This window comes from Narcine bancroftii, chromosome 14 (genome assembly GCF_036971445.1).
Source record: "Narcine bancroftii isolate sNarBan1 chromosome 14, sNarBan1.hap1, whole genome shotgun sequence".
NCBI classification, from domain to species: domain Eukaryota; kingdom Metazoa; phylum Chordata; class Chondrichthyes; order Torpediniformes; family Narcinidae; genus Narcine; species Narcine bancroftii.
In genome coordinates, this window is record NC_091482.1 from 23,999,206 (window position 1) to 24,013,616 (window position 14,411).

Here is a 14,411-nt window from a genome sequence, read left to right on the forward strand (position 1 = left end):
CTGTTAGTTTTAGGGAAGAGCAAGGAGAGGCCTAAAGTTGAGGTTCTGGATTGGAAAAGAGCAAATCTCGAAGGAATAAGAAGGGATTTGGGGAGTATTGAGTGGAACAGGATATTTTCAGGTAAGGATGTTAATGAAAAATGGAGGATATTCAAAAAAGAAATTTTGAGGGTACGGAGTAGTTATGTCCCAGTGTGGATCAAAGGAAAGGCTGGAAGTCATAGGGAGGCTTGGTTTTGGAGGAATATTGGAAATTTGGTTAGGAGAAAAAGGGAGGTGTACAAGAGGTATAAAGAGCAGGGAGCTGAGAAGTTGAAGAAGGACTACAAGGAGTGTAGAAGGAATCTTAAGAAAGAAATTAGAAAGGCCAAAAAAAGGCATGAAGAAGCTTTGGCTGACAGAGTAAAAATAAATCCAAAGGGTTTCTATAAGTACATTAAAAGTAAAAGATTAGTGAGAGATAAAATTGGACCCCTTGTAGATAGCGAAGGTAGGCTGAGTGAGAAGTCTGAGGAAATGGGGGAAATTTTGAATGATTTCTTTGCCTCGGTATTCACTAGGGAAAAAAAATGTTGAACCAGTTGAAGTAAAGAAAAATAGTGGGGAGGTCATGAAGCATATAAGGATAACCCAGGAGGTAGTGATGGCTGTGTTAAAAAAGATAAAGGTGGATAAATCTCCCGGACCGGACAAAATATTCCCTAGGACACTCAGGGAGGCTAGTGGACAGTTAGTGGGGCCATTAACAGAGATATTTAGGATGTCACTGGCCACGGGGGTGGTGCCAAAGGATTGGAGGATGGCGCATGTGGTTCCTCTGTTTAAGAAAGGGTCCAAATGCAAACCTGGGAATTATAGGCCTGAAAGTCTGATGTCTGTGGTGGGCAAGTTGATGGAAAGTGTTCTGAGGGATGCTATTTACAAATTTTTGGAGGTACAGGGATTGATAGGGAGTAATCAGCATGGTTTTGTCAGGGGTAGATCATGCTTGACAAATCTGATTGAGTTCTTCGAGGGGGTTACAAAAAAGGTTGATGAAGGGAAAGCTGTGGATGTTGTCTATTTGGACTTTAGTAAAGCTTTTGACAAAGTTCCCCACAGGAGGTTAGGAAAAAAGGTGGAGGCATTAGGTATAAATAAAGAGGTAGTGAAATGGATTCAGCAGTGGTTGGATGGGAGGTGTCAGAGAGTAGTGGTAGAAAATTATTTGTCCAATTGGAGGCCGGTGACTAGTGGAGTTCCTCATGGTTCGGTCCTGGGTCCACTATTATTTGTTATATATATTAACGATCTGGATGTAGGGGTGGAGAATTGGATAAGCAAGTTTGTGGATGACACAAAGATTGGTGGTGTTGTGGACAGTGAGGTAGATTACTGTAGATTAAAAGGTGATTTAGAAAGGCTGGAGGTGTGGGCTGAGAAATGGCTGATGGAATTTAATACAGATAAATGTGAGGTGCTACATTTTGAAAAGGCAAATTTAAACAGGTCATATACATTGAATGGTAGACAATTGAGGAGTGCAGAGCAACAAAGGGATTTAGGAGTTATGGTAAATAGTACCCTCAAGGCTGATACTCAGGTAGATGGTGTGGTGAAGAAGGCATTTGGAATGTTGGCCTTCATAAATTGGAGTATTGAATTCAAGAGTAGGGAGGTTATGATGAAATTGTACAAGGCATTGGTGAGGCCAAATTTGGAGTACTGTGTACAGTTTTGGTCACCAAATTATAGGAAAGATATAAACAAAATAGAGAGAGTGCAGAGAAGGTTCACGAGAATGTTGACAGGATTTCAGGGTCTGAGTTACAGGGAAAGGTTGTGCAGACTTGGGCTTTTTTCTCTGGAGCGTAGAAGATTGAGAGGGGACTTGATCGAGGTGTTTAAGATTTTAAAAGGGACAGACAGAGTAAATGTGGATAGGCTTTTTCAATTAAGAAAGGGGGAGATTCAAACTAGAGGACATGGTTTAAGATTGAAGGGGGAAAATTATAAGGGGAACATGAGGGGAAATTTCTTTACTCAGAGGGTGGTGGGGATGTGGAATGAGCTTCCGGCAGACGTGGTCGAGGCGGGATCATTGGTTACATTTAAGGAAAGACTGGATCGTTACATGCATAGGAGGGGACTAGAGGGGTATGGACTGGGTGCTGGTCAGTGGGACTAGGAGGGTGGGGATTTGCTACGGCATGGACTAGTAGGGCCGAACTGGCCTGTTCTGTGCTGTAAGTGGTTATATGGTAAAAAAAATAAAACTCTGACAGTCCATTCCCAATCATAACTGGACACAGCTTTCTATCAATCAGACAAATCTATTATATAACATACAATTAAGTAGGTCACTATTCATGCACAAGCATAATTTTCCAGTTGCTTCAGTCTTTATTCCTAACCATTCCACTGTGTTGGCCAATACTTAAAGATGATCCACAAATTTACTTGTGCAGTACAGCAGTTCCTCCTTTACTTTAATTTCTCTACTAAGCTAACTAACAGCAGTTTAAAGTTTGTAGTCTTAAATAATTAAAAATCAGTATTGCCTGACTTGTGGATCCATCCCTTAGACCTAACAATTTTGTTTCCCATGCTTCACTTTAACCTTTCATGAATCTTTATCTCTATTCAGTCCTTCCAAGTTTGTTTTTTATGACTATCTTCTCAATTATATACACACTCTCACTCATTTAATATATATTAACATGGTAAATGCAGCCTCACTCAAGTTTTAAGAATAAATTGGATAGATACATGGATGGGAGAGGTCTGGAGGGTTATGGACTGGGTACAGGTCAATGGGACTAACAGAATATTTTGACATGGATTAGAAAGGCCAAATGGCATACTTCCTGTGCTGTAGTCTATGTTTTTTTATATATGTGTAGAGTTCATGTATCTCACTTACACACACTATATATAGGGAGAGAGAGAGTGAGTGTGTGTGTATGATACACTCACTACATATATATAGGTAGAGTGGTGTGTGTGTTTTACATATATGCACACACACTCTATATATATATAAAAGTGTATTAATCACACACACTCTATAGTGTGTTAATCACACAAACTCTCTATAGTATGTTAATCACATGCTCTCTCTATAGTATGTTAATCACACACTCTCTATAGTATGTTAATCTCACACACACTCTCTCTATAGTATGTTAATCACACACACTCTCTCTATAGTATGTCAATCACACTCTTTCTCACTAGTATGTTAATCACACACACTCTCTCTATAGTATGTTAATCACACACACACACTCTCTCTCTCTCTCTCTCTAGTATGTTAATCTCACACACACACACTCTCTCTCACTACCTTGGTCCAGTAAAAGTGCCAGTTCCAGTTGATCCTCATCAATTTGTGAGACCTCCAAGTTTCAAATAATTTTTAAATCTGATTGGCCCCCCAAAAAAAAATCACTAATCTAATTCTGATCCAACCAGTACCATGCACCAAATTTCAAAAGAACATAATAAATAGGAGCAGGAGTCAGCCATCTGATCCTTTTAGCCTTCTTTGCCCACATTCTACAAGGTTGATCTGGGCATGGACCCAGTTCCACTTACCTGCTTTTCCCCATTATCCATAATTCCCCATTATCCATAATTCTCCATTATCCATAATTCCCCATTATCCATAATTCCCCATTATCCATAATTCCCCATTATCCATAATTCCCCATTATCCATAATTCCGCTACTCTGCAAAAAATATATCTGTGTCATAAATATATTTAATGAGCGGGCTCCTCCTTTGGAGAAAGAATTCCACAGATTCACTACTCTTTCTCATCTTAGTCTTAAATCTACACCCCCGAATCACCCTTCTCTTGACTGCAATGCTAAGGACACAAAACCAAAGCAGAATTATCTTACTTTAATCTTTCAATACCTATTCCATCATAAAATTATAGATAGCATGACTAGATCTGCCTGGAACCAACCGAATAGCTGGACCTGCTGCCCATGGTCCCTGCCGCTTGCACTGGATACATAAGGCTGGAAAACCTCTTAAACAAAACTAACGTACAGAAGGACACATACCTGCAGGAAGAAAAGGTGCTGGGTGATTTCTTGAACAAGTTCTTCTTCCACTTTCTCAGGATAAAATTTGGCCAGGAAGTGAAATGTAATTGGGTCCTCCTTGGGAACCTCTTGATCTAGTACCTGCTTACGGTGATAAAGCAACAAACAAATTCTTCCAGTAATTCAAATAGAAAATAGTACTATTAATGGTTACTTTAAAATTTAACTACATTTAAAAAATTAAAATCAATATAGTTGCATGACAACTTGAATTACAACAGTTTGTGACAGGAATTGTATCGATAAATGGATACAAGAAATTATATGTCAGAGGCATTAGAATGTAGTTAAGCCTATCCTCACAGAGGGGAAAGAGAAAAGTGAAATATACAATCACCTTAGGTCCCTCTTATACATACATCCAAGTTGAAAGCTATCATGTGGTACAACATTTTTAGTTAAATTAAACTGTCAATTAAATCAACGATGTTAAAGGAATTAAAAGAGCAAGCATAACTGGAACATCATCTTCGCCAAACATTATTGCTGATTATGAAGACAGTTCCCTTGCAAGTGACAAAGATGTTTTGAAGCTTATTATTAAAACAAAGCACAAAATTTCAAAGATAATTTTATGAAGCAAAAGATAGCACAGACACCAATCATTAGGACTCCAAATTAACCCCATTGCTACCCTTTCACAATCGTTGCCTGTCTTGAATAACGCTGCACACATTTTCTGCTATCAGTTGTCCACAAATTTCCATGCAACTTCCATTGTTTATTAGTAATTTCCATTACCACTGTCCATTGCTTTCCAATGAGTGACGTAATAGACCCCAACAGTCAAGCCACAGAATCTATTAGCTTGTCCAGCATGACCATTGATGCTTATTTGGCACGGTGCAATAAAGATAGTAGGTGTCCATTCAAATCCATATCAGATGCACTACAATTCTGAATTTTGACACATTTGTTGGAATTTTCCTAAAATTTAATCGAAATCCCAATCCAGTTTTATGCTTCAGAAAACATTTGAATTTGTGCAGTTTAATAGTCTGATATTTACTAAAAATATTTAAACTGTGATCTTGTAAAATATTTTGGTTAAAATTTTCTCCATACATATAGTAGTCAAAGACTAATATAATACAAATTGCAAAAACAAGCTAGTACTTGACACTTCATAGTTTTAGACATTCAAGTGTAAAATTTCTTGATTTCTACAAGCAATAGAATATTTTTAATGAAAACAATACCAACCCTTTTCTCCATTTTTAACCATGCAGATGTATCTTTTACAACGTATCGTAGTCCAAAAAACCACGTTTCTCGCAACCCAATTGTTCGACATACGAGGTCAAAGAGGTCTTTCCCTTTCCACTTCACCTAACAATGCAAATAAAAATAAGCGTGAGCCAAAGAGCTGAATTCCAGAGGTGGCTGTCCTTCAGTCAGGACAGAGCACGGCATCAAGATGTTCTTACACAACTGAAATCAATGAACAAAGGAAGATTATCCTGGTTGGTGGAAACCAATTATTGCAGCTCTAATGTAACCAGGAGATCCACAGGTCCGTAGCCTAGGTCCAACCACCTTCTGCTGCTTCATCAAAGGGTCTCATGTTGACCCTAATTTTGCGAATCGTTAGCAAATAAAGTGGGCTTTGCCCTTTCACGCAAGAAAATCTTGAAGCATGCGCGGCAGATAACATCTCGGACACAAGAATAAAAGGCAATAACGTTCTCCAAAAAGATGGTCTAACCACCCATCTTCAAATTCAATGGCATCACCAAAGAGCCCACCGCTAACACCTCATGAGTCACTATTGACCAGAAACTCAATTAGTTTGGCCACAGAAATATTCCGGTGGTCCACCATCTCCTTCCTAATAGAAAAATTGCAGGCGGCAATCGATCCTAGCAACGCTCAGATCCCAAAATGAATGAGTAAAAAATGCCTGTGGTGTGAAGGAATGTAAACGGGGATCCTAATCACAAGTTCATACATTAAACAAAGAGGAATGTACCCAATAATTAACTGTCAATTACCATCATCCCTGCTGGAAAGTCTGCTGCTTCAGTGCTTGATAAAACCATCCATGATGTTCAAATACCTTGGCACTCATCATCAGAAAATATTGCCAAGAGTTCCTAATACTAGGAAACAATACTCCAGCATGAATTAGCACTTGCTCGGGAATCAGAAGAAAAAGGATATTAAAAAAGTGAAATTGGTCAGGGCTAATAATTTTGTTAGAAAGAAACATGCTTAAATAAGCACAGGATGTACCTGAAATAAAACTCAGAAGTAACAAAAATGAAAAGTATTCTGAAAGAACTTCATTATCTTTTTATTTGGGAAAGTTAGGATTGGTTTCAAGTATAAACATTTTATAGATGTGTACAAATCCCTGAAGATATATTTCATTAAAAACAAGAACAGATGCCAATCAGACATTTTATCTTTCTTAATGTTGGATAGATATTCCAATTCAGTGACCTTATTTATTTTGTCCTCTAACATTCATGTATATAATACAAATAGGCTATTTGAAATCATGCCATAATTATACCTTCAGGATTGCAATGAGTATATTTACTTTCCGCAACTCTGCCAGTCGGTTTGTGCTGAGGGCCTCGTGAATTCCCCACAAGTGGGGAATTGACCTGAAGTAATAGATTCTCAGGCCACAACCCCACACCATCCCAATGATCTTTTTGACAAAATTGTTTACATCTCTGATAATTGGAGTCATTAAAAAGCTATTCAAAATAAAAATAATAAACTTTAAAAATACCAGAAAATAAGCAATATATACTAACAAAAATCCCTCACCTTTTTGGCACTCTGTAGCGATGATAGCCAACAAATATACACTACTGTAAATCAACATTTTGTTTCCTGTTAATATAAATATTTAATTTGCTGCCTGGATCACAATCCAACATCAACATTAGAAACAACAACACTGGAAAATGTATTTGATACTTGAAAAGTGGCAAATAAAAGAGATTAAATGTAAGTAAAGAATGAGGGTGTATTTATATTCCACTATCAGCATTTGAATGTATCAATGTACTCCTCATATGAAGTTACTTTTGAAGTATTAAAAAGTCACGTTCTCAGAAGGCTAATCAGAAAATCTTAAGAGATAAAATGACATTTATCAAAGAATATTTAAAATTACTTACCAACTCTAGATACACAATTACAGCCATCCTTTTTAATAAATTAAATCCAAGATTAAAAATTCATAGCAAAATACACATTCTTCTCCATTTTTGTTTACAATAGATAATTAAGGAACTGTTTGTTGCATTTTGAAATAATGCTTTCATTGCTATGGCATAACTATAATTTATATCAGATTTTTTTGTATGTTGGACCAGTGATGTTCCTCAGCAGGTTTCATTTGACCCTAATTTTGCAATTGGCTATTTAAGCAAATTGGTAACATCGCACCTCAATGAGATGGTTGCTGGTACAAACAAACACCACTCCAGGGTTCTGAGCATTATATCTGGGTCATACTGCCATGCTAAAGAATGCTGCATTGTTAGAAATGCCATATTTCAGTTGAATTAATGCAAAGAGTTCAACTCTCTCTGAAGTTAAACACAAGATTCAGATGCACTATTTGTAAAGGAGGATGCTATCCCCACCTCCCAACAAAAGTGTCACATCCCAGAACCTCTACATAATTACCATGGCCAGAAACTAACCAATCTGCCAAAATACTTTGCTCTACTCAAATCATTTGCGGCTCTTCCCTCCATAACAACAATGACATTTTAAAATACTTGAATAATCCAAGGGCACAACATAATTTTTTTTTAATGTCTAAAACAGAAACTAACTCTTACCTCACAGCTGAATTCCATTTCTGCATCCATAGTAATAACCTTAACTTTAAAAGTTTTAGGTTGCTTTTTCTTTAACACCATTATCGACATTTTCTTCTAAATCCTTTGAGGGTATTCTTTAAGTGCAATTTTAAACCTGGAAAATGAAATCAATATTAATATTAAGTGTACAAGAGACCATTTACCGATTCAATGACTACATAGACACATTGTTCACATGTGCTCTACATCTAAACTCTAGCATGGATAAGTGATATTTCTTTTATAAGCTTTGATAAAATGTTAGCCAGGGTTTTTAAATGACTTAAAAGTAAAAACACAATGGTGGAAAAACTCAGCAGATCAAACTGTGTCCTTTATATTGCAGAGATAAAAATACATAACTGACGTTTCAGGCTATATCTTTAGGACACTGTTTGACCTATTGAGTTCCTCCAGCCTTGTGTTTTTACTTCAACCATGGTGTCTTAAGCCTTTTGTGTTTTACTTTCAAATGACTTGGAAGTCCTTCTAAATCTCCACTCTATCAATCTATGAGCACAGAATGCTGCATTTTTGCTTACAATAGATGTGGATTTTTGGTTGGAATGATCTTTAACATAGTCCAAAATGATAAAAGGGAGAAGCATCAGGAAATTACATATGAAGCCTTAGCTTTTGTACCAGTGCAATAATCAACTGAAGTTTTCAAGAAAAGCAGATCATGATAGGTGTACCTCAAATGTTAAACTACAAGTGGATAAACAGTGAAGTAAGCTTCATTTTAGGATATGCAACTGGCGTTCAAAGCAGCCCTTTCTGTACTTCTTCAAACCCTAGGTTCATATTTCACACACACACACACACACACACACACACACACACACACACATGAGCAGTGAGCTGTCAGATGGAATTTAATCCAAAGTATAAAGTGATGGACTCTGAGAAATCACCACTGGTACATCCAGGGTCATAGCCAAATTCTAAAGTTAGGGGGAGCGATAGAACCATACCCTTTAATTGCGTTGTTTGGTTTCTCTCGTGAACCAGATATACCTCTGTCTACAACCCAAGAGAAAGTTTTAGCTTTTATCTCATTGATAGCCAGATGAGCAATTTTATTGAAATGGAAAGATGACCCTTCACCAACCATACACAGTAGTTACATGATGTTATGTCCTATTTAAGTTGGGAGAAAATTAGATACAACATTAAAGATAGAAAGTTTCAATTTGACAAGATGTGGGACCTATTCATAGATTACTACCATAATTGGAAGATTAAATAAGTCTGGATGGTCCAGACACTCCCTCCAGTGTCTGAAGGTCACTATTCAATCCATATCTTCACAATTTTTACAAGTTAATCTTGTTTTTCTTTTGTTTTAAATTAACTTGTCAAATATAGGTTTAAATATTGTTGTCATAGATCATATCATTAAATAAGGTAGAATTTTCCCTTTGTTTAGTTAAAGGGATTGTTTAATTTTTATTTATTTTCTATCCAGACCTATTTTTGAATACCTTATGAGAAAGAGAAAGACTATTAATTACCATATTGATAGAATTTAATGTTGCAAGCACACACACACACACACACACACACACACACACACACACACACACACACACACACACACACACACACACACACACACACATTTTATGTAGATCTCCAGAAATGGTTCAGCCCGGTTAAGCAACCTGCATAGAAGGTCACTCCGATATAAAACCTACGACCCAAGGACCTCGCTGCCACGTCCCAGCTTGCTTGGCCACGCCACACGAACCATGGGTGTAAAGGATAGGGCCAGTAGTGCGCACACTGCACTCCACCTAAAAGCTCCTTTGTGCAGGCCCGAGGACATGTCCACGTCCTCCCCCTCAAAAGATGCTCACAAACTCAAGCTAGCATGCTGGAACATCAGAACCATGCTAGACAAGGCTGACAGCCACCGACCTGAACGTCGGTCTGCCCTCATCGCACATGAACTCCTCAGAATCGACATCGACATAGCCGCTCTCAGCGAAGTCCGCCTTGCAGATGTAGGCAGCCTCCAAGAACAGGGTGCGGGCTACACACTCTACTGGTTTGGCAAGCCTCAGGCTGAACGACGCCTATCTGGTGTTGGCTTCATGGTCAAGAACTCCATTGCCTCCAAACTCAAAAACCTCCCGACAGGCCACTCTGACCGGATCATGTCCATGCGACTCCCCCTTCAAAACAAGTGACGCATCACCCTCATCAGTGTCTATGCTCCAACCATTCAGGCGGAACCAGCAGAAAAGGACAAGTTCTACACTGATCTGCGCAACCTTATCCAACGCACCCCTACAGCCGACAAGGTTGTCATCCTTGGCGACTTCAACGCTCGCGTCGGCAAAGACTCAGAAACCTGGCCAGGAATCCTGGCAAGTGCAATGAAAAAGGGCGCCCCCTGTTGAAACTCTGCGCAGAACAACGGCTTGTCATTACTAACACCCTTTTCCAGCAGAGAGACAGCCTGACGACTACCTGGATGCATCCCCGATCCAAACACTGGCACCTCCTGGACTACATTCTGGTGCGAGGAAGAGACAAACGAGATGTGCTCCACACCAGGGTCATGCCCAGGGTGGAATGCCACACTGACCACCGGCTTGTTTGCTGCAAGCTCAACCTTCACTTCAAGCCAAAGTTCAAGAACAGAAAGAGGTTCAATGTTGGAAACTTGCAGTCAGACGTAGTGAGAGGAAACTTCCAGGCAAACCTCCAAGCAAAGCTCGAGGATGCAAACTGCCTCACGGACACGTCTCCTGAAACCCTCTGGGATCAGCTGAAAACGGCCAGACTGCAATCCACTGAAGAGGTTCTGGGCTTCTCCTCCAGGAAAAACAAGGACTGGTTTGACGAAAACAACCAGGAAATCCAGGAGCTGCTGGCAAAGAAGCGATCTGCCCACCAGGCTCACCTTGCAAAGCCTTCCTGGCCAGAGAAAAAAACAAGCCTTCTGTCTCGCATGCAGCCATCTTCAACGCAAACTCCTGGAGATCCAAAATGAGTGGTGGACTAGCCTCTCCAAACGAACCCAGCTTAGCATCGACATTGGCGACTTCAGGGATATTTAATGAGTCACTAAAGGCGGTGTACGGCCCCTCACCCCAAGTCCAAAGTCCTCTGCGCAGCTCAGACGGCGAAGTCCTCCTCAGCGACAAGATCTCCATCCTCAATCAATGGTCAGAACACTTCCAATCTCTTTTCAGTGCCAACCGCTCAGTCCAAGAATCCGCCCTGCTCCAGCTCCTCAACAACCCTTGAGTCTAGAGCTGGATGAGGTCCTTACCCGGGAAGAGACATATAAAGCAACTGAACATCTGAAAAGTGGCAAATCAGCAGGTATGGATAGAATCCCCCCCAGAGGTCTGGAAGGCTGGCGGCAAAGCTCTGCATACCAAACTGCATGAGTTTTTCATACTCTGCTGGGACCAAGGAAAGCTCCCTCAGGACCTTCATGATGCCATCATCATCACCCTGTACAAAAACAAAGGCGAGAAATCAGACTGCTCAAACTACAGGGGAATCACGCTGCTCTCCATTGCAGGCAAAATCTTCGCTAGGATTCTCCTTAATAGACTAATACCTAGTGTTGCCGAAAATGTCCTCCCAGAATCACAGTGTGGCTTTCGCGCAAACAGGCGAACTACTGACATGGTCTTTGCCCTCAGACAGCTCCAAGAAAAGTGCAGAGAACAAAACAAAGGACTCTACATCACCTTTGTTGACCTCACCAAAGGCCACATATAATTATATTTGGCCCGCAAGATCAGATTAAATATATATTAGAGTTGGCCCGCTGGCCGCCGCGCCAGTATAGCGCATGCACACTGAAAGTGAAAATGAAGACGCCGGAGGTGTGGAGGGATCTCAGAGTCCCGAATCCCAGGGATCGGAGCGCCGCACTCAGCCCACCAGGCTCCCGGACACACAGACGCGGCTGGAGTTGGGGACCATCCTCGCTGGGTCTGTGCTTCAGCGGCGACGTCGGACTGAACGTCTCGTTGGCAATGCCTTCCCCCTCGCTCCGTGCGCAGCGGACCCTGCCTCCCGCTCCTTTTGTTGGAGACGAGCCCGGCGCCGTGAGATCGCAGTTTAATCCCTCTCCAACCATGGGTGGGGGGTGGGAGCAACGCGCTCTTCTCAGCCAATTCCTCCACCGCCCCGGACGCCGGCATTTCAACGGGTGCCTTCGTCAGGCGACCGACCTGTTGGTCCAAGACAAGGGGAGAGCGTACAAACTCCACACAGACAGCACCTGAACTCGGGTGAACGTGGAGCTGCGACCCCAGATTCCACATCAGGACTGTGTGTAAGATTGGGAGCAGTGAGACGGAAGTTTATTTTGTTCCTGTGATTTAAGCCTTTCTTGGGGTGGGGGGGGGGGGGTCCTTCTCTGACCACTTGCCTAACAATTAACCTAATCAGATGTGGAGTTACCACAATACAACAGTTCTCAACCTTTTTCTTTCCACTCGCGTCCCTGTGCCATTGGTGCTCTGTGATTAGTAAGGGATTGCTTAAGGTGGTCTGTGGGTGGAAAGAAAAAGTTTGAAGACCACTGCTTTAATCATCCCTCATTGACTCGTCATGTGCACGGTTTCAGACGCTAAAGGAAATGGGCCAGTGACAATGACAATGACAATGAAAGAGTTTATCCAAAACTATTATTTTAATAAGAAAAAGTTTAACATTACATATGTTGAAAGAAGAGAAAACATGCAGATGTTGTTGAAAATTTTCAATAAATATTTAGTTCGGCCCTCGACTTAGTCCAAGTTTTTAATTTTGGCCCTCCGTGAATTTGAGTTTGACACCCCTGGACTAAAGGATAAAAGAGCAGGCATTATGGCAAAAGTTCACAGGCTGTAATTAATTCCTTCTAAGCTTCCTGTGATTGTGGCAAGTTAGAATGCAGAGAATGACAATGTTCCAAAGTAATTAAAACTCTTTTTTAAAACAATACTTGATTTGATAAATAAATTTGTAACACTGTAATTACAATTGGCATCACAAATATTGTGTATGAGAAGGAAATATGGGACCATGAGGTTCAGTAAAACGACATAGGATTTTCAGAATTGTGCTTGAGTGGTCTTTTCACTGATTTGCAAATTTTACTTTTATTTTTGGTTGTTTGTTGATATTTTAAAACAACGCAAGCATAGTAACACTGGAAAACTTCTCTGAATGGATTACACCAAATGGATCAAGATAGAATATAATGGATAGACTGGAAATATTTTCAAAAGCTCAAGATTTAAAGGATCCTTTTATTGTCATGTAATATGGTGAAACACTGATTTTACGTGCCCCGATTTAACACAATTTCAGATATAATAGGATGAGTCATTGGACTCGGGTGTCAGGCTCCCGGCAGCAGCGGGGTCGTTGGGAAAATGTAAGTACAGTGAAACCCTGATTTAGTGTGACCTCACATTTTTCACAATGAGATTTTATGGATCCCAATGATCACGTTATAACGGGTTTCACCATACATTAATAATAATACATGAATACTGAATACATCATATACTTTAACTTTTGTCTGCCAAAGGCAAACAAAGAATCGCCTTGAGCATTGCCCAGTGTCCCTAACAAAAGGAGAAAGACAAGCAAAAGAGAATCCCTCCAAAGTCACTGAGTGACCATAGATTCTCCTCCAACGCTCTCGCAGCCTCTGCAATTGCATGGACTCCGGTTCAAACCATTGGCAACCCGATCTCCAGATCCAAACCTCCGATACGATCAGCACACCAAGGCCCTTTGGGAGCCCTTCTTGCCCTCAGCACCTTCCCAAATCCCACTTCTGATATCCAGCTCCCATGAGCTAGTTTCCTGCAGCCTGTGTGGGTCCTTCAGACACTGAGCCTTTCTCTGCTCCATGGTCACCATTCTGTAGTGTCATCTCCTGTGCTTCTCAACGGGGATGGAAGGAGTGGGGGTATTCTCCCTGTTTCTAGTGTCCTACTGCATCCCTGGAGTTTGAAACCCCTCGTGTTATGCTGCCCAGCATGGGCGCTGACATCTTGGACGCAGACACCATGGTTTCAGGATTTAAACGTAGATGCCATTGACTCTTTTAACAGACTGTTGAAAGCCTTCATGGAGCTGTTGGCCATTAGGGCCAGAGAGTAGGACCCTGAAGAACAGCGCTGTGTCTCAGCTACCCTCTCTCTTGGGTAGAGCTGCCATACAGATTTTGATTTAATTTAAACAATACAAAATCCCTCAGATCAAATTTATGTTATGCAGTTTGTCACTGTTTAACAACTATAACAATTTTAAATTTAAATTTAGACATGGAAATAATGCCTTCTAGGTAAGAAATGAAACCGATTCTCCACATATAAATTCAGATCGATGGGGAATGTTTTATTGAACATTTTAAAGGTGAGCCAGGGTTTTTCAGAGCTTTGAAATGCAAATGAAAACTCTTTCTTCCCCTTCATCTCGCTACATGGCAGCTTTAGAAAATATGCTTATAATCATGGG

At 40.5% G+C, this 14,411-nt stretch overlaps 1 protein-coding gene across 5 annotated transcripts in view; it reads right to left on the reverse strand.

Annotated features, from left to right (window-relative positions):
* nf2b (NF2, moesin-ezrin-radixin like (MERLIN) tumor suppressor b) overlaps nucleotides 1–14,411 on the reverse strand; it is a 56,787-nt gene that overhangs the window by 19,056 nt on the left and 23,320 nt on the right. For all 5 annotated transcript variants that reach the window (XM_069912071.1, XM_069912073.1, XM_069912068.1 and 2 more), the window contains 3 exons: nucleotides 7,902–8,037; nucleotides 5,299–5,424; nucleotides 4,054–4,176 (listed from right to left, as the gene is read on the reverse strand). In XM_069912071.1, the coding sequence (XP_069768172.1) occupies nucleotides 4,054–4,176; nucleotides 5,299–5,424; nucleotides 7,902–7,991 (339 nt within the window). In that variant the 5' untranslated portion in view covers nucleotides 7,992–8,037. The remainder of the gene's footprint in view (nucleotides 1–4,053; nucleotides 4,177–5,298; nucleotides 5,425–7,901; nucleotides 8,038–14,411) is intronic.